Source organism: Abramis brama (assembly GCF_963993115.1).
Source record: "Abramis brama genome assembly, chromosome: 18".
NCBI classification, from domain to species: domain Eukaryota; kingdom Metazoa; phylum Chordata; class Actinopteri; order Cypriniformes; family Leuciscidae; genus Abramis; species Abramis brama.
In genome coordinates, this window is record NC_139980.1 from 36,042,984 (window position 1) to 36,063,164 (window position 20,181).

Below are 20,181 nucleotides of genomic sequence, written 5' to 3' on the forward strand. Positions count from 1 at the left end.
TGTGTAAATGAGTGTGTGTGTGTGTGTGTGTAGAGTGTGTAGAGTGTAGTGTGTGTAGTGTGTGTAGAGTGTGTATCGTGTGTATCGTGTGTAGAGTGTGTAGTGTGTGTAGAGTGTGTAGTGTGTGTAGTGTGTGTAGAGTGTGTAGAGTGTAGTGTGTGTAGAGTGTGTAGTGTGTAGAGTTGAGCAGCAGAGGGCAGCACAGGAGCTCTGATCATCATCTGCACTGAATGCAATATTTCTCTCATTCTTGCTGAACAATTATTCTCACAGCTGCAGTCAAAACCAGAAATATTCTGTCCAAAAATAGACTGATCATCCTGAGAAACTAAACACCCTTAAATGGACATTTCTGTTCAGTTCTGTGCACTTTGATTGGCAGTGTGTTACAGTAAATGACTTGTATACAGTATTGTATTGTATATGAGATAATTTTTGCTTCATCACCTGTGTGATGGCTCATTGCCTTATTGGCTCATTTATAAAGTTGGATATATAAGCATTTCCATCTTTGTCCACATACACTGTAAAAAAAAGTATATATATATATATATATATATATATATATATATATATATATATATATATGTATATTTTATTTATTTATTTATTTATTTTTGCGTTTTACTTGCTCCCATAAATTGAGACGGCTGTTTTAAATTTGTCAATTCAAATACATTGGACAGATTTAATTGGATGAACACAGTAAATTAAGTTTAGTTTAAGATTTTTTACAGTGTAAATACAGACACTCACATAAAGCGATATATATATACTAGTATATATCAAATCTCAACTGCGTGATTGTTTATATCATTGTAATATGTAACTATAGTATATTAATATGCTGAAATGAACATGTTCCTACTGTAGTTTGTTTTGCAGTGTGTGCTCGTGAAACACTGGAACGGGAAGTGTGTGTTGTCGTGACGTCAATGCAGATATAATGCATGCGTGTGATTGGACGCGGGTCGGAGTTTCTGTGTCGTCATTGGCCGACTGTCCTTTCCCCAGGAATCAGCACTGGAGCAGCAGTGTCATTAATTACGTTAACACACACACACTCACACACACACACACACACACACACACACACACTCTTCATTAAGCTCAAGGTTAACTCTCAGCTTATCTGTGGATGAGCCGCTTCACTCATGCCGCACCTTTACCTCGAGACGCTCGTGCCGTCGCCGGATCTGTTACAGCTTATCGCCACGCGACAGAGCTACTGAAATATAGCTGCTGTCATCACACACCGCTAATGCTACCAGAACGAACGCAGGCGTCTCATTCGCACGAGTCCCAGCAGCCCATTTGATTGTGAGTCTGACGGAGATACGACACATAATTAACCTCCAGAAGCACACATACTCAACATCAGACACTACTGTGCAGTTTCTGTAATTACAAATATAGATTTCTGTCCTTTTTTTAAAAGCATTTTAATTGTTTATCTGTTTGTTTCTGTATGTTAGTGTCGGTCATGATGTTTTTATTCACTTTGAGCGATTTCTCTCTCTCTGTAAGGCCCATAAAAGGCTTTGTCAATTCAGCATTCAAGATTTGTATTCGATTCAATTAGCGTTTTTCACAACATATTGTTTGAAAGCAGCTTCACAGAAAATGCTTGTTTCAATGTTACAATTTAGAAAGTTCATCAAGTCATAATTTGCTCTCGTTCAGACCTGCTTGTCTTTTTTAATCTCTGTTCCCTTTTGAATGGGAACTCGCACTGCGTCCTAGAATGGTTTGGGGAACGTGACCGGTGTCTGAAGCACGTGTGTAAACGCCACAATAACGGTGGCCGGCGACAGCCTACTGGTGCGACCAGAGTATAAGCTTCATATTTGTTTTATTTATAGAGATCTTTTAAAAACAGCAAACACAGCTGACCAAAGTGCTGAACAACACAAAAAAAAAGAAGAAAGAGAGCAAACCACACATTCATGGCAGAAGCTCACAGTGAATTGAATGCCAAGGAAAAAAAATAGGTTTTAAGAGATGATTTAAAAACAATTAAGGACTGTGCCGATCTGATTTACTTCCACAGCCTAGGCCTGGCAATAGCAAAGTCTCTATCTCTATTAAAATGCTTTAATCCTGATCTGGGGACAGAGAGAAGTCTCTTATCACCGGACCTCAGATTTCGTGTGGGATTTTATAGATAGAGTAGCTCAGACAAATAGCTCGGTGCCAGAATATTTATGGTTTTAAAAACATAAAGAAGAATTTTAAACTGCACAGGTAGCCAATGCAGAGATTTTAAAACTGGAGTAACGTGATCGAATTTACATTTGCCTTTTTGCACTAATTAGAGACGAGCGATGGAGGACTTGGACAAGGCATAAAAGGGTGCCTGTAGTACACTTCAACAATTTATTTTGTCTTCAGGATCCGTTTGTTTATGTACGCGTGAAGACGATCACTCAGCCAAGTGTTTCAGGAAGTATGTGCCTCCGTATCAGAGACGACATTGTACGTTATGTGTTTGGGTAAGGAGCACACGTGTTCAGGTGAGGCGCTCTTTGTGATGTATTCGCAAGACTGACTGAAAGAGACAGGTAAGCAGCTTTTACTTCTTTGTTCTCACCTTGAGGGATAGTAGTTTGTGTTTGCACGAACGCGTTCGGCTCTCGAGGGAGTCGAAGACACTCCCAGTGATGTGATTGTGACTGTTCTCTCGTGATTGATTGAGTAGTCGTAGAGTCAGGTGTTTGAGCGGAGCATGTTCAGCTCTCGAGTCACTGTGATAAGCTCCTGTGTTGTTTGTTCATTCTCGAGGGATGAGAAGAGTGCGCCTGCACCCCGCAGTTCGATCACAGAGGTGGTGGGCGGAGCAAAGGGAGAGTCTTATGAGATCATTTCCCTTTCCAGTCTGCGATTACTAATGTGTGAGGCCTAATTCTGTGAAATTAAATGCAGAGGATTATTTTTATAAGGCAGGTGTTATTTTTAGATCTGCTGCTTTCTCTGCTGTCCCACACAATAGTAGAGCTCTACGGTGGCGATCTCTGGAAACCGTCAGGAAGCAGTTTTTCCGTCCAAGTTTGCGAACCCTTCCTGGTTGTAGGCACCTTCGTGAGTGCTGGAGTCTAGAGAGCCCGTTTTTCCTCGGGTTTGACTGAAGAGCAGAACCCTCCTCCTGAGTCGGGTCTTGAAGCAGGGTCCTCCAGTCCCTGGGATGAGCTCTTCCGATCTCAAGAACCTGACAGGAAGTGGGTTTTTTTCGCCACAGTTTGCGAACCCTTCATTTGTGGAATGGCATCTTCGGGAGTGTCTGGAGTTTTGAGATCCTACGAAGACATTTGTTTCTGAGTGGTCACAGCTAGTACTCAGCTGGCTCCCCTTAATGGCAGTGTGTTCATGGTTGAGTGTAAGTGGAATCCTTAATAGTAGGATTCCCGACTCCCTATGAGAGAGCTTGGTTTGTTGTTGGAGTCTCAGATCATATTACAGGTTTTACAATGGTTGTCGTTAGCCTTAGCTGGTAGTTCCCATTGGTCATTTAGGATAAGCATGGGGTAGAACCTTCCCGGTTTTAGGCAATGTCCTCTGTTCCCTGTAATGAGCTCCTTCTGACTTCAGCATCATTCCACTATAGGCAGTGACATTGAGAGGTCTGGCTCTCTGTGAGCCTCCTTGTTAAAATTGTCTTTAAGGTGGGCATTGCTAGGCTTCCTCTCGCTCTAGAGAGTCGTCTTGCTGAAACCTCTGCTCCCCTGAGCTCTGCATAAGATAACTTCCAAGTTGTGTGACTCTCTTTTAGCGTAGAGCGTAGTTAGGCTTCCTCTTGCTATAGAGGGTCGTTATGCTGAAGCCTTTGCTCTGAGAGCTCTGTGGGGGCAGTGGACTGGGGTGTAAGCTCTTTTTGAGCTTCCCTGGTTAACTGTCCTCAAAGTGGGCATTGCTATGTCTTCTCTCGCTTTAGAGAGTCATCTTCCTAAGGCCTCTGTTAGAGCTCGGTATGGGTGGTCACTCCGGGTTTTATGGCTCTCTGTGAGCCTGCTTGGTGGAACCACACTCAGGGAAGTGTTGTTAGGTTTCCTCTCGATGTAGAGAGTTGTCATGCTGAGATCTCGTCCTCCAGAGCTCCGCCTGGATAGCAGCATTGAATTGTCAGGCTCTTTTGTGAGCGTAGTTAGACATCCTCTCATTTAGGGAATCGTCTTGCTGTGGCATCCGTTTGTAGAGCTCCCCTCGGATACTATCAGGTCATCGGCTCTCTGTGAGCCTCCTTGATAATATTTACATGGGTAGGCAAGTTCAGTCCCGGAGAGCCGCTGTCCTGCAGAGTTTGACTCCAACCCTGAAAACTCCTCACCTGCCTGTAGCCTTAGTAATCCTGAAGGCATTGATTAGCTTGTTCAGTTGTGTTTTTTATTAGGGTTGGAGCTAAACTCTGCAGGACAGTGGCTTTCTAGGACCAAACTTGCCTACCCCTGCCCTAGGGAATAGAGTCACCGTACTCTTATAAACATACATACAAATATTGTGTAAAGCCGTTTTTAATTCATTTTTAATTAATATTTGTATATTTTATTTTAGCAATCCTGTTTGATACATGATTGTTCTATCTCACATTCCTCTTGAATTGACCCTTCTCAAGGAGTTTGATTGACAGGTGATTTTTTGAATCCGCCATTTTTGTCCAACAAAGCAGTCAGGAGAGTTAGTTGATTAACGTTGGAGGATTTGAACTTGTACTGTGAACTTGAGTGTACTGACGTCTTTCCGCGGTTAAAACAATGTTCATTCATGTTTATTTGATGCTATAAATGAACTAGAAAGAAGAGATGATTGATTCACGAGTAGCTTTAACTGAGGCTCTACAGCGATCTGTCAGACACATTAAAGAGCTACAAAATGGTATTTATTGTTTAAATTTCTTTAAAAAATGACCAAATTTGAAAGGTGAGACTTTGTTTCATATCAAAAGTAACCTGGTCTGTCCTGTCTGTGGTGGGGGCGTGAGAGCGGTGTAGCTTGTCGGACATAGCAACAGTAACTAAAGGGGGCGGGTCTTTGCGAACAGTCAATTGCTGACATTTTTTCTTTAAAGATCCTTTTGAGTCTGTCACACATATTATAGTGTTGATCTTCAGTAATAAACAAAACTGAAAGATCACAAATGTAATTTTTACATGCCCAGAAAGTGATTGTGAGAGATGTTTGTCTGTGCACAACTCATTGTCATGGTGACAGGGTGTGATGGGTGGTTGCAACTACAGAGAATACCTTCGCAATCACATAAAAACCCAAAACACCGTAGCAACTGCATATCAACACCCTAGCAACCACATAGAAACCTCTAGCAATGACCCAGAACACCCTAGCAACTGCATAGAAACACCTTAGCAACCATAGAAAATATTTTAGCAACCACATAGAAACCTCCTAGCAATTACCAAGAACACCCTAGCAACTGCATCATAACAGCCTAGCAACCCCAGAAAATACCTTAGCAACCACAGAAACCCATTAGCAATGACCCAGAAAACCCTGTCAACTGCATAGCAAAACCATAGCAACCACAGAGAGTTCAATAGCAACACCCTAGCAATGACTCAGAACAACCTAGCAAATGCAGGGTGCAAGAGCATATGTCGTAGTTTTGATATATTTTTAAGATGGAAGAATGCGGTTTTACAGATGCTAGAAACGTGGCTTTCAAATGAAAGATTGGTATCAAAGAGCACACCCAGGTTCCTAACCGACAATGAAGACTTGATAGAATATCCATCAAGTGTTAGACAGTATTATAGGTTTATACATGCAGAGGTTTTTTGTCCAATAATTAGAAACTCTGGTTATTTAGAATTAAGTAGTAGGAAATTACTAGTCATCCAAATTTTATATAAGCTATACATTCTGTTACAGTAATTTAGTGAATTGGTAAGTTACCTCAAGGCGCGAAGAAATATAGAGCTGAGTATCATCAGCATAACAGTGAAAACTAATGCCATGCTTCCTAATGATATCTCCCAAGGGTAGCATGTACAGAGTGAACAGCAACGGTCCTAGTACTGAGCCTTGAGGTATTCCATACTGAACTTGCGATCGATATGACACCCAGAACAACATCTATCTATCTGCATGACAAAAATAATTCAAACTTTCTTTCTTTAAACATTAAGTTTGTCTTGACTAACTTTTTTTTAATCTACTTATCACATTTTTGTACAGTTGGTATCATATGTAGGGGGTTTCTGTCTTATTCTGAGTCCAAACGGAGCTTTATTGGACTATCGACGTCAGCGTGAGTGAGTGTCTGCGGGCGTGTTGAAGTGACAGAACAGATCAGAGGTGTGAAGGCCTGTGTTCACATTCTCTTCAGATGGAGTCTGCTCAGTGAATGAGCTCAGAGACACTCGTATTAAAGAGATGGATGACAGTCAGTGTAATGCTCCTGTGAGGAGGAGACCGGCCTGTCCGGGAGATTTATTTCCTATTCCCGTGCTGAAGGAGTGTGACGTTTATTAGCTCCTCTGTTTCTCTTAACCTGACCACCTGTTCCAGCACTTCAGATCTGTTAAGTCAAAAACTTCATGTCTGTAGAGATCATAGATCTGAATGTGTTTCTATTTATGCACTTTTACTCTGTTCTACTTTATATTGTTTGACCTTTTATCTGATTCGATTTCAAGTTGAAGTGAGAATGTGAAAATGATCTGTGGATTATTGTGCTTCACATTAAACATTGAGAATGTGGTTATATTGAGCTTTAAAATAGGCCTTAATCGGAAAAGTTGAGTTTAGTTACAGAAATAAACTCTACAGCACACCTAAGATCCTGTATGTGCTCTAGATCAGTCCAGACCTCTGTACTACCCTTCCTTCAGGTCATCTGACGTTACTTAAAGAGAACTAAAACTAAATGAGGTCGCAGAGTTTTTCTACTGCAGATGCAGGTCAAGATCACTGCGGCTGGCCACTCTTTACTGTAGTGTCACACACAACATACTCTACAGCAGTGGTTCCCAAACTGGGGTACGTGTACCCCTGGGGGTACGTGAGGTGACAGAAGGGGGGTATGCATACAAAATGCTGAGTCTAGCCATTCATTTAATTCTACCCTACCTTAAAATAATATCTAAACCGAGCATGTATTTCTAACTGGCAAAATACCGTAAATACATGACATACAATCAAATTACCTCATGCGGTGAAAACTGACTGAATCCACACAAGTAGCGAGCATGTGTGACAGATAGCGTGCAGAGTATTGCTGCCTTAGCAAATCGTGCTACATTACTGTCGTTCTCGACAATGCACCTCTGTAGAAGTGGGGATTTAGCACGTACTCACATGAAGAATAAATATAGACAGAGTAGATTGAGATTGATTTAAGACTCAAACTTTATTTGATACAAAAACATACCCTGTGTGAGTTCTTGTATTTAATGTTGATAAGGAGCAAGAATGCAATTGTTCCCAAATATCCACACGATTGCAAACGTGTCATTGATTATTATACAACAGTTCAACAAACGAAATATGCATTTTAAACACAGTACTGTCAGTATTTACTCTATTTTGCAAAGAAATAACAGTTCCAACGAAGGACACAGCAGAACCACAGCACACATCGGTGTTTCGTAAACAATTCTTCAGCTTTGAACGAATTGTGAGTCAATCATTCATGATTTGATGACTCGCTCATTAAGACAGTGACTTACCGCCACCTACTGGCGGTTTTAGTTTAATATTTAAAAGTTTTTACCATCATTGCATATTTCTCTATTGAACATTTTTTATTTAAAACATTATTTATTTTATAAAGTTATTCATAAAGGTAAAAAAAAATGCACTGGAAAATAAATTTAGGGGGCAAATATTGTCCCTTAATGAAAAAGGTATGACTGCAGTGTAAGTGGAAGAGAGGGGTACGCAGACGGATGTTAAACCCCTCAGGGGTACGACACTAAAACGTTAGGGAACCACTACTCTACAGTCATCTCTAGAAATATAGTCGGACTCAAATTACAGTCCTCTTTTAATATTTCATTATCTAACAATAATTGACACAATTTGTAACATTTGTCACTGTTGCTATGAGGTCTCAGAGTATCTTTAGTATGTTGCTTTGCAGTTGCTAAGGTGTTATCTTGCTGTCTGGTGTGAAAGAGTGTGATCTGCATCTGTGGGATTGGTTTCACCTGTGTTAGTTCAGTCTGTACTGTAGAGAAACTATGAAAAGACTTATCCAATGTCTGTTTTTCTTAATCTGCTGATGTAATTGTAGTGAGGTTTTGGATGACTATCAAGAGGGGAAGTTGGGAAAAACCTTCCGTTGGGCCTTTCAGCTTATGCCACTCATATATTTTGGGTCTGTTTCAGAGTTTTATTCCGCAGTGAGTCACGACACAGCTGTGTAACGTGCTTGAGCGGCAGTGGGATGAGATGAGCAATGCTGTGATTTATTCCGGCTGTGCTCGTGAGAGAACAACTGCCAAAACGTCTTCTGATCGCACCCCCACTGCTGTTTGACTCTGTCAAAATATAGCACAATGTGGTGAAATGCTCTGGCCTGGACCTTCAAGTCTCTCACTGACTCTCCTGCCTTCTCTTTGCAGACCATTGTCCGCGGGAGCCGGCCGCCCAAGGATGCCTCCATCAATGGCCTGTTGGAGGAGTTTGACAGCATCTCCGTGACCCGCTCCAACTCCCTGAGGAAAGAGAGTCCACCTGGACCCCATCAGGCCGGCGGGAGCAAACCAGCGTCTGCGTCCACGTCTACTTCCAACACCGGTGGTCCAGAGGAGAATGGCTTCGGACACTATTATGGCCGTTTCTCGTGCGATCTGGACAGCAGTAAGGACTTCTCGCTTGACCCGTACCGGGTCCACGACGGGGAGTGGCCAGTCGGACGGCACTACCGATTCTCCCTCAAACAGAACGGCCATCCCATCCGGAGTCCCTTCTACCCCGACGCTATGCCGCAGAAGTCTTCAGACTATGCCAAGATGCCTCCGGACTACCACGCCTACCTGGAGAGCAAGATGCGTCTGTCCAACGACGAGATGGCCATGGGCGGCCGGAGGGAATACTATCGGGCCTCTTTGGGGGGATCCAGTCAGGATTACCGGGAACAGCCGCTGGGAACCCCGTCTCGGGTCTCCATCCACAGTGAGCAGATGACCTACCCCGACGGAGACTGGGGATACGGAGCGGGACTGAGAGAGGACTACGACAAGAGGCCCAAGTCCTCGTACATCAGTCAGACGAGCCCTCAGCCGGCGATCCGGCAGCGCTCCCGGTCGGGTTCTGGTCTGCAGGAGCCAAGCGTGCCGTACGGGATCAGCGCGTTTAAAGCGGCGCCGCAGGGGTCGTACAGCTCGTACACGTACCCAAGACTGTCAGAAAACACGTCTGCGATCGTCATAAGCAAGGTAAAGAGAAACTAAGCGTCCTGATGAACAGATTCTAATGATGGCGTGTTCACATTTTTCTCTCAGGGGCATCATGTTAAAATGACACAAATGCATTATTTCTGCATATGCATATAAGTCTGCGTGCAAGTTTGTGTTCTCGATGCGAAAGAAACCCAGACTTACCAATAGCACTTTTCTTTAAATTCAAAACTTGCACCTTGGATCCTGTTTCATAGTTTGCGTTCTCGAGCCACCAGACACTGTTGTCGTGCAAATGAACGGCCAGAACACACTAAAAGTTTCTGTTTTCTGTGAGAACGGTGTGTGTTAGCGGCCCCTAAGTTAATAACTAATGACCTTTGCAACGGAAGTGAATCAATCAAAACTAACTCTATCTGGACAATATCTTTATTCTTGAGCTGCTGTAAAGCCGAAATCTTCTGTTATCACTGTAAAGCTGCTGTGAAACAGTTAAGTCTATATTGTTAAAGCGCTGTATAAATGAAGGTGACTTGACTTGTAGTGCTTTATACAGTACAGATTCACAGTAATAAACAAGAAGATAAAAGATTTCCTCAAATATGAGCCACATTCAGATTCTGCTCTACAGAAGACAATAGAGTCATTATCCAGTTCAAGTTTTGTTCTCATCTCAGTGTCAGTGCAGTCAGATCAATACTATTACTGAATATTACATGACATTTTAAACCAAACCTTTAGTCAAATGTGGCTTGTCTCCTCGAGATCGTTTCTGGGCTGATTTTGTCAAGTGAAGTCACTTTTATTTACTGTATATAGTGCTTTTTACAATACAGATTGTTTCAAAGCAGCTTTACAGAGATAACAGGAAAATAATGCAACATTTTGTGGCAGCAAAAATGCCTAATCATTAAGGAGCACTATATTTACATGCATTTATTCTGCAGATGCTTTTACATTGCATCAATGCTCAGTTCACGCACTTCCCGTTCCCGTATAAATGCCGCATTGTTCCCAATGGAAGCTTCCCAGCGCTGTGTAGAATTAAAGATTGCAGTGGACGTTCTGCAGACTCTGTCCGCTTCTCACCCGCAGGCTGTGTAGGGCGTATTATCTCCCAGGTCGCATCACTGCTCGGGCTGTGGCGCTCCGATGCTCCGCAGTGATGGATCTCGTGTCAGTTCTTAATCTACTCTCCCGTGAAAAGAGCGCGGCCGGCGGAGACACGGAATTACTCATGAGAGCAGCACAGGAATCAATTAATGGAACAGTAGCAATCTCCCAGATAACAGCGGCTCATCCCAGACCTTCATTTAAACACGCGCTGGCTGATGTGTCTCCTTTTAATTCACAAATATTGCTAAAGAAGTGCACTTGGCCGCTTCCTCGAGAATTCCTCAATGCATTGCAACATAAATGGCAGAATTTGCAAGATTTATTAACAAAAACAAATGCATATTGTTTTTTATTTAGTCTTACAGCCACCATCATCATGAATCACAAATGTCCGTATCATATCTTAGTCAAGTCATCTTATTTATATAGCTGTTTATTCAATACAGATTGTTTCAAAGCAGCTTCACAGTGATAAACAGGAAAATGTTACGTTTGTATCAGTCAGTTCAGTGTTGATTCAGTTCCGTTGTAAAGATCATCAAATATTAATTTAGTTAATTTCATCTATACAGCAGTTCTGTAGAAAACAGTGATGTCATCATCAGCTCAATTCAGTTCAGTCAGATCAATAATACTGTTGAATATTAAGTGTCCCCAACTAATGAAGCCAGATAACATAATGAACAAGAAAATGAAGCATGTTTCATGAACTTCGATGACACTAACTGTCATGAACACTAATTTATTTTAAAAAGCATAAATTAAATTCAGTTCATCCAGTCTGTTTTTAAAAATCTAATTTCATAATGTTAATAAATTATTGTCATTTTCTCTTATTTCACCAATGAGAATTTTGTGTGTAAATGTGCCTTATTGTCAACAAAAGTTCCTCAATAAGGCTTCATTTTCTTTATACGTTATAGTTTATTTCTCTTTTGATTTTTGGGGTCAGATATTGTTCATTTACACAGGGTCGCATTAGAGAGCGTTTCAGGGACGTTTCTACTGTACGTTGACTGTATTGAATGTGTGTTTTGTTGTACGATGTGTTTCGGAGCGCTCAACACATTCAGGCTGCGACTCCCATCAGTCTCGGCTCACCGACGTCATAATGAACCTCTTTCTTTCTCATTCACCTCGACTCGGTCACTTTCAGCGAGCCAAGCGCTTTGTTGGCGCTGTTGGGAACGGCGGGCCGTTAAAGGCCGACAGCTCGGGGACTTGGGAACTCGGGCACGCACACACTCATTGTGATGAACTGATGTTGTGGCACCTTCCTTTTCTGCAGGCCTTGCATAAAAGCCGTGGCGCGTTGTTCCACCACAGAATTCAATTTCACACTCCAGTTGGGTTCTTGATTACGCTGCCAAATTCAGATTAATGTGCATTTAACGAACATGGATCAGCCAGCGGTGCCGGTTGGGAAAGGGGGTCTCGGGACTTCTCCGGCCCATAAACACCCTCGCCGGGATGATTGATTAAACTAGTCCACCGGCGTAATTACACACGCCAGCTTCCTCATCACGAGCCGGTTAGAAGACGATCCGTGTCGTGTCATCTTTTTGTGTTCTGGGCGTGGTGGGAATAATTCAATCTGCCGCCCACCGTGACCCTGCAGATCAGGAGCGTACTGTGTGACGTGGAGGACGAGAGCGCGTGAGAATCTCTCTAGTGCACTGCTTTATTAGAATCATATGCAGTTGCAGTTTAAAAAAAAAATTGCATTCATGCTGAAAAGATCTTTTTTACTCAGTTTCATATATGTGTAGTAAATACACTACCATTCAAAAGTCTGGAATAATTAAGACTGTATATTATTTTTTTGAAAGAGTCTCTTCTGCTCACCAAAACTGCATTTATTTGATAAAAAATACAGTAAAAACAGTCAAATATATTTGCAATGTAAATCAGCTGTTTTCTATGTGAATATAATAAAGTGTAATTTATTCCTGTGATCAAAGCTGAATTTTCAGCATCATTACTCCAGTCTTCAGTGTCACATCATTCTAATATGATGAATTGATGCTCAAGAAACATTTATGATTATTATCAGTGTTGAAAACAGTCCGTGATACATTTTATTTTTCTTTGATGAATAGAAAGTTCAAAAGAACAGCATTTATCTGAAATAGAATCTTTTGTAACATTATAAATGTTTTTAATGTCACTTTTGATCATGATGTAATGCGTCTTTTATGATTAAAAATATGACTTACCCCAAATTATATGAATGGTAGTGTATCATGGATTCCACAAAGATATGAAAGGTTTTTTACCATTGAATAAAAGTGTTTCTTGAATATTCACATTCAACGGGTTTGTACATGATTCCATGATTTCTGAATCCAGGTTAAGTGTGATTTAAGGTGTCGTCCCGCTGTGACATTGAGCTCCAGTTTGAGGCGTGTTCCCTCAGTAGACAGCATCTCTGTGATGAATGAGCTGTTCCAGCCTGTAATGAGGAATCATGAGCTCGTTCTCCGGCTCTATGAGTAGGGTTGGGTATCGTTTGAAATTTGACGATTCCGATTTCGATTCTGCTTATCGATTCCGATTTCTATCGATTCCTAATTTCGATTCCAATAAGGTAAAAAACACACAAAAAAAACACAGATATCATTCACATTTAGTCAATTGTAGCTGAATATCATGAACAAAAATCAACAGGCTAAAGAACACTTACACAAGAAACTTTTTCCTGTGGTTTAAAAATACCATAGAAAAACAACTAGCCTAACTAATATACATTTCAAGCATTATTAAAGACAAGTAAACACTCAGTAATTAAAAATAAAAAAATAAAAAATCAGCAATCGCAACAAATAGATACAACTGAACAAAGATATGATTGAAATAAACAGTGTTTTAAGATTTTCAGGTATTCTGGTACAGAAACTATAATCAAATGTAAAATAACACTGGACTTTATAAATAAAATACATTACAAATATAGTTACAAAAGTTATTAAGTCAAGAACGAGTACATTTTCTCTTTGTCTTTTGTTGTTTTAAACCACACTTGAATGGTTTAAAGTCATATTGAAATGCTCACAAAGGAATCGATTAGAGGAAACGAAATTTTAATTTTATAACAAGTATCCGATTCCTGACTTCAAGTATTTTGGTCCATCAAGGATTTTCCATCCCAATCCTATCTATGAGCTTGTATTATTCACTGCTAACGTGTGTCGTTTGAATCGAACAGGGCGACTACGAGCGAGTCTCTCGGGATGGGAGTCCGCAGGTGCCGTTGGGCGAGTCGTATCCACGCATTCCCCTCAAACTACCTCAGAGCCACGGCAAGCCCTCGTACCCGGCCGGTTTCCAGTACCCGCCGCCCTTCCACTACAAGCCGTCTCCATACCAGCACCCACCGTCCCAGCCCAGTCCTCCCTACACCCCCCAGGGGGTGCTTTCGCTCTCCCAGCCCAGTCCTCCCTATACCCCCCAGGGGGCGCTCTCGCTCTCCCAGCCCTCCTCGCCCTACACCCCTCCCGGAGCCTATCCTCCACCCAGCTGGGGCTCCAGCTCCGAGACACCCCCCTCCAGAGTGTCCCACGAGCAGTTCCGGGCCGCGCTCCAGCTGGTGGTGAACCCCGGAGACCCGCGCGAGTATCTCGACAACTTCCTGAAGATCGGAGAGGGATCCACGGGGATCGTGTGCATCGCCACCGAGAAGCACAGTGGGAAGCAGGTGGCTGTGAAGAAGATGGACCTGAGGAAACAGCAGCGGCGAGAGCTTCTGTTCAATGAGGTGAGTGCAAACCTTTATTTCCAGGTGTAAATTTGCGACTATGGAAAAATCCCTGCTTGTTCCTAGTGCTGCACAATTTGGCCAAAGATTTTCTGCAAAAAAATTAAATAAATAAATAAATAATTATATATATATATATATATATATATATTATACAGTGCATCCGGAAAGTATTCACAGCGCTTCACTTTTTCCACATTTTGTTACATTGCAGCCTTATTCCAAAATGGATTGAATTAACTATTTTCCTCAGCATTCTACAAACAATACCCCATAATGGCAACATGAAAAAATCACATGTACATAAGTATTTACAGCCTTGATTGCAGTCCACCTGTGTTAAATTCAGTTGATTGGACATGATTTGGAAAGGCACACACCTGTCTATATAAGATCCCACAGTTAACCGTACATGTCAGAGCACAAACTAAGCCATGAAGTCCAAGGAATTGTCTGTAGACCTCCGAGACAGGATCGGCCAATACCATCCCTACAGTGAAGTAGCATCAGCTGTGGGGGTTTTTTTCAGTGGCAGGAACTGGGAGACTAGTCAGGATTGAGGGAAAGATGAGGAACTGGGAGACTAGTAGAGCTTTAATTCTCTGCCCGAGCCCGAGCCCGGACTCGGCCCGACCCGGCCATTTCCCGCCACTGTCCTCGGGCCGGGTAGGGTCGGGCCCTTGATAAAGCACGTCACGTGTAATGCACAGCGTCTCGCACTCGCAGTCTCGCACGCGTGACGCATCACACCTGCTGTGCATGCTGTAGGCTATTCTGTTGCTATTCTAAGTGCGACATGGATCTTGAAGAAGCAAAGAAAAAAATTAAAACAGGAGAATTAACTTTGAGCAAGTTTGGAGGAAAATCTGAGGTATGGACACATTTTAAACTAGTCGTGGGGAGTGACAACATAATGTGTTGGCTTTGTCTCGTGCATTAAATGCGCACGCTGCTCGCCTATGACAGCAAAAAAAATGGGGACTTCGACGATGAACAGACAAGCAGTCTTGCCATGACAGAAATTATTATAGTAGTCAGCCTCAGGCCTCAATATCCGCTTTTGTTACTTTTCCGATCCATTTCTGAATAAACAAACAACGCAGTTTGCATGCTTCTTCCTTGTCGCATTAGGTCTATTCATTAAGATAATAATTAATGAATGCACACACAATTATGAACTTGATAAATGTTACAGATATGTTTTGCACAAACAAATGCCTTTCAACTTACATGTGCAAAATTCAGAATTAAATGAATGTGCTGCAATTTGTACAAAAAGAGTCTGTAGTAGCCTACGTGTTTTAGCCATTAAATAAGCACATAGTTTCAAGTTTAAGTTTTGTTTTGAAGAAAGCTTTTCTTTAAAGTGAATTTCGTTTAGTATAAATTGTATCTTAATTTTAATACATTTTTCATCAACCAATTGCCTGGATTTAATACATAAAAAGCAATATAGCAGACATTATAATCATGACATGAAGTCGCCGGCGCACCGAGGTCGCTTACACCATTTGAAACTCGTAACACACGCTGTCACCGAATTTACAAATGCACATCTTGCTTGTTGCTCACACACGTTTAAATAACAATATGTTGAAGTAACATTATTAATAATAATTAATCTTTAAGAATATTTGATTGAATGCTGAATGTTGTGCTTGTTTAATTTAATAAAATTAAAACTTTAATTGTGATAATTAAAATAATTGAATATTGAATATTGAGTGGCCAATTTTTGCTCATTTATTAATAGTATGTATATAAATATAGCCTATATAGCTGCGTAGCTCCCCCCTGTAGCCTTAATAATCTAGCACAGCAGCACCTGCTTAAAAAAATTCTGGCGCCGCCCCTGGTTATAACGGCCCACGTATTAAAAATGGTCGGGTTTAAATCGGGCTCAGGCTCATAATTACAGTGAACGTGTCGGGTCGGGCCGGGCTCGGACACAACGTGCTCGGGCTCGGGTTGGGTCGGGCTTGATTTGTTGGGCCCGATTTAAGCTCTAGAGACTAGTCAGGATCGAGGGAAAGATGAGGAACTGGGAGACTAGCCAGGATTGAGGGAAAGATGAAGAACTGGGATACTAGTCAGGATCGAGGGAAAGATGAGGAACTGGGAGACTAGCCAGGATTGAGGGAAAGATGAAGAACTGGGAGACTAGTCAGGATCGAGGGAAAGATGAAGAACCGTGAGACTAGTCAGGATCGAGGGAAAGATGAGGGACTGGGAGACTAGCCAGGATCGAAGGAAAGATGAGGAACTGGGAGATTAGTCAGGATCGAGGGAAAGATGAGGAACTGGGAGACTCGTCAGGATCGAGGAAAAGATGAGGAACTGGGAGACTCGTCAGGATCTAGGGAAAGATGAGGAACTGGGAGACTAGTCAGGATCGAGGGAAAGATGAGGAACTGGGAGACTCGTCAGGATCGAGGGAAAGATGAGGAACTGGGAGACTAGTCAGTATTGAGGGAAAGATGAGGAACTGGGAGTCTCGTCAGGATCAAGGGAAAGATAAGGGACTGGGAGACTAGTCAGGATCGAGGGAAAGATGAGGAACTGGGAGTCTCGTCAGGATCTAGGGAAAGATGAGGAACTGGGAGACTAGTCAGGATCGATGGAAAGATGAGGAACTGGGAGACTCGTCAGTATTGAGGGAAAGATGAGGAACTGGGAGTCTCGTCAGTATTGAGGGAAAGATGAGGAACTGGGAGTCTCTTCAGGATCAAGGGAAAGATAAGGGACTGGGAGACTAGTCAGGATCGAGGGAAAGATGAGGAAGTGGGAGACTAGTCAGCATCGATGGAAAGATGAGGAACTGGGAGACTCGTCAGGATCGAGGGAAAGATGAGGAACTGGGAGACTCGTCAGGATCGAGGGAAAGACGAGGAACTGGGAGTCTCGTCAGGAACCAGGGAAAGATGAGGAACTGGGAGACTAGTCAGGATCGAGGGAAAGATGAGGAACTGGGAGACTAGTCAGTATTGAGGGAAAGATGAGGAACTGGGAGACTAGTCAGTATTGAGGGAAAGATGAGGAACTGGGAGTCTCGTCAGGATCAAGGAAAAGATAAGGGACTGGGAGACTAGTCAGGATCGAGGGAAAGATGAGGAACTGGGAGACTCGTCAGGATCGAGAGAAAGATGAGGAACTGGGAGACTCGTCAGGATCGAGGGAAAGATGAGGAACTGGGAGACTAGTCAGGATCGAGGGAATGATGAGGAACTGGGAGACTAGTCAGGATCGAGGGAAAGATGAGGAACTGGGAGACTCGTCAGGATCGAGGGAAAGATGAGGAACTGGGAGACTCGTCAGGATCGAGGGAAAGACGAGGAACTGGGAGTCTCGTCAGGAACCAGGGAAAGATGAGGAACTGGGAGACTAGTCAGGATCGAGGGAAAGATGAGGAACTGGGAGACTAGTCAGTATTGAGGGAAAGATGAGGAACTGGGAGACTAGTCAGTATTGAGGGAAAGATGAGGAACTGGGAGTCTCGTCAGGATCAAGGAAAAGATAAGGGACTGGGAGACTAGTCAGGATCGAGGGAAAGATGAGGAACTGGGAGACTCGTCAGGATCGAGGGAAAGATGAGGAACTGGGAGACTCGTCAGGATCGAGGGAAAGATGAGGAACTGGGAGACTAGTCAGGATCGAGGGAATGATGAGGAACTGGGAGACTAGTCAGGATCGAGGGAAAGATGAGGAACTGGGAGACTAGTCAGGATCGAGGGAAAGATGAGGAACTGGGAGACTCGTCAGGATCGAGGGCAAGATGAGGAACTGGGAAACTCGTCAGGATTTAGGGAAAGGTGAGGAACTGGGAGACTAGTCAGGATTTAGGGAAAGGTGAGGAACTGAGAGACTAGTCAGGATTGAGGGAAAGATGAGGAACTGGGAGTCTCGTCAGGATCTAGGGAAAGATGAGAAACTGGGAGTCTCGTCAGGATCTAGGGAAAGATGAGAAACTGGGAGTCTCGTCAGGATCTAGGGAAAGATGTGGAACTGGGAGACTAGTCAGGATCGAGGGAAAGACGAGGAACTGGGAGTCTCGTCAGGATCGAGGGAAAGACGAGGAACTGGGAGTCTCGTCAGGAACTAGGGAAAGATAAGGAACTGGGAGACTAGTCAGGATCGAGGGAAAGATGAGGAACTGGGAGTCTCGTCAGGAACTAGGGAAAGATAAGGAACTGGGAGACTAGTCTGGATCGAGGGAATGATGAGGGACTGGGAGACTAGTCAGGATTGAGGGAAAGATGAGGAACTGGGAGACTAGTCAGGATCGAGGGAAAGATGAGGAACTGGGAGACTCGTCAGGATCGAGGGCAAGATGAGGAACTGGGAGACTAGTCAGGATTGAGGGAAAGATGAGGAACTGGGAGACTAGTCAGGATCGAGGGAAAGATGAGGAACTGGGAGACTCGTCAGGATCGAGGGCAAGATGAGGAACTGGGAGACTCGTCAGGAACTAGGGAAAGATGAGGAACTGGGAGACTAGTCAGGATCGAGGGAAAGATGAGGAACTGGGAGTCTCTTCAGGATCGAGGGAAAGATGAGGAACTGGGAGACTAGTCAGGATTGAGGGAAAGATGACGAACTGGTAGACTAGTCAGGATCGAGGGAAAGATGTGGAACTGGGAGACTAGTCAGGATCGAGGGAAAGACGAGGAACTGGGAGTCTCGTCAGGATCTAGGGAAAGATGAGGAACTGGGAGACTAGTCAGGATCGAGGAAAAGATGAGGAACTGGGAGTCTCGTCAGGATAGAGGGAAAGATGAATTTACAGAGATGTCCTTGATGAAAACCTGCTCCAGAGCTCTGGATCTCAGACTGGGGCGGCGGTTCATCTTCCAAGATAACAAACGACACTCAGCACACAGCCAAGATAACAGAGGATTGTCTACGGGACAACTCTGTGAATGTCCTTGAGTGGCCCACCAGAGCTCAGACTCAAACCTGATTGACCATCTCTGGAGAGATCTGAAGATGGCTGTGCATCGACACTCCCCATCCAACCTGATGGAGCTTGAGAGGTTCTGCAAGTAAGAATGGGAGAAACTGCCCAAAAACAGGTGTGCCAAGCTTGCAGCATCATACTCAAAAACACTTGAGTCTGTAATTGTTGCTGAAGGTGCTTCAACAAAGTATTGAGCAAAGGCTGTGAATACTTATGTGATTTTTGTTTTGTTTTTTTATTTGTAATAAATTGGCAAAGATTTTAAACAAACCTCTTTGACGTTGTCATTATGCGTTATTGTTTGTAGAATTTTGAGAAAAATAATGAATTGAATCCATTTTGGAATAAGGCTGTAACAACAAAATCTGGAAAAAGTGAAGCGCTGTGAATACTTTCCGGATGCACTGTATATAATAAAAATATTAAGCAGTATACAAAATATGACTGTTATAAAAAAGAAAAATAATATAAGAATTTTATTTTACAGTACAATATTTAGGTCTGTCTTAATTTCTTTATTTTCAAATATTAAACTATTGAGATTTTTTTGGTGTAGGAAAGTCGTGAAACGAAGGTTGCGCTGGTCTTTTCTTCTCTATTGTTCCGCATATCCAAGTTAAACACTTCAGGAACAAGAACAAATGTGGGCGGTGCTTGATTGTGTCTGTGGGGAATTGATTGGTTGTGGTTTGCTAATCGACACCGATGGGTCATGAGCTGCTGGCGTGTAAATGAACAGTGCTGAAACACACTCTGAAACACACTGCACATATTTACTTCAGCTTTTGCTGTAATCATGTCTGATGTCTGATCGCAGGTGGTCATCATGAGAGACTACCATCACGAGAACGTGGTGGACATGTACAACAGTTATCTGGTCAGTGATGAACTCTGGGTAGTGATGGAGTTCCTGGAGGGCGGAGCCTTGACTGACATCGTCACGCATACGAGGTAAGAGGAGCGTTTCGTCCAATCAGATCCTCTGTTTTACACCGATTGATTTGAAT

The 20,181-nt window shown here is 42.9% G+C and overlaps 1 protein-coding gene across 5 annotated transcripts in view; it reads left to right on the forward strand.

The window, feature by feature from the left end:
• The window catches only part of pak5 (p21 protein (Cdc42/Rac)-activated kinase 5), a 69,815-nt gene that overhangs the window by 36,915 nt on the left and 12,719 nt on the right, over nucleotides 1-20,181 (forward strand). For all 5 annotated transcript variants that reach the window (XM_084090230.1, XM_084090232.1, XM_084090231.1 and 2 more), the window contains 3 exons: nucleotides 8,574-9,389; nucleotides 13,672-14,220; nucleotides 19,992-20,125. In XM_084090230.1, the coding sequence (XP_083946356.1) occupies nucleotides 8,574-9,389; nucleotides 13,672-14,220; nucleotides 19,992-20,125 (1,499 nt within the window). The remainder of the gene's footprint in view (nucleotides 1-8,573; nucleotides 9,390-13,671; nucleotides 14,221-19,991; nucleotides 20,126-20,181) is intronic.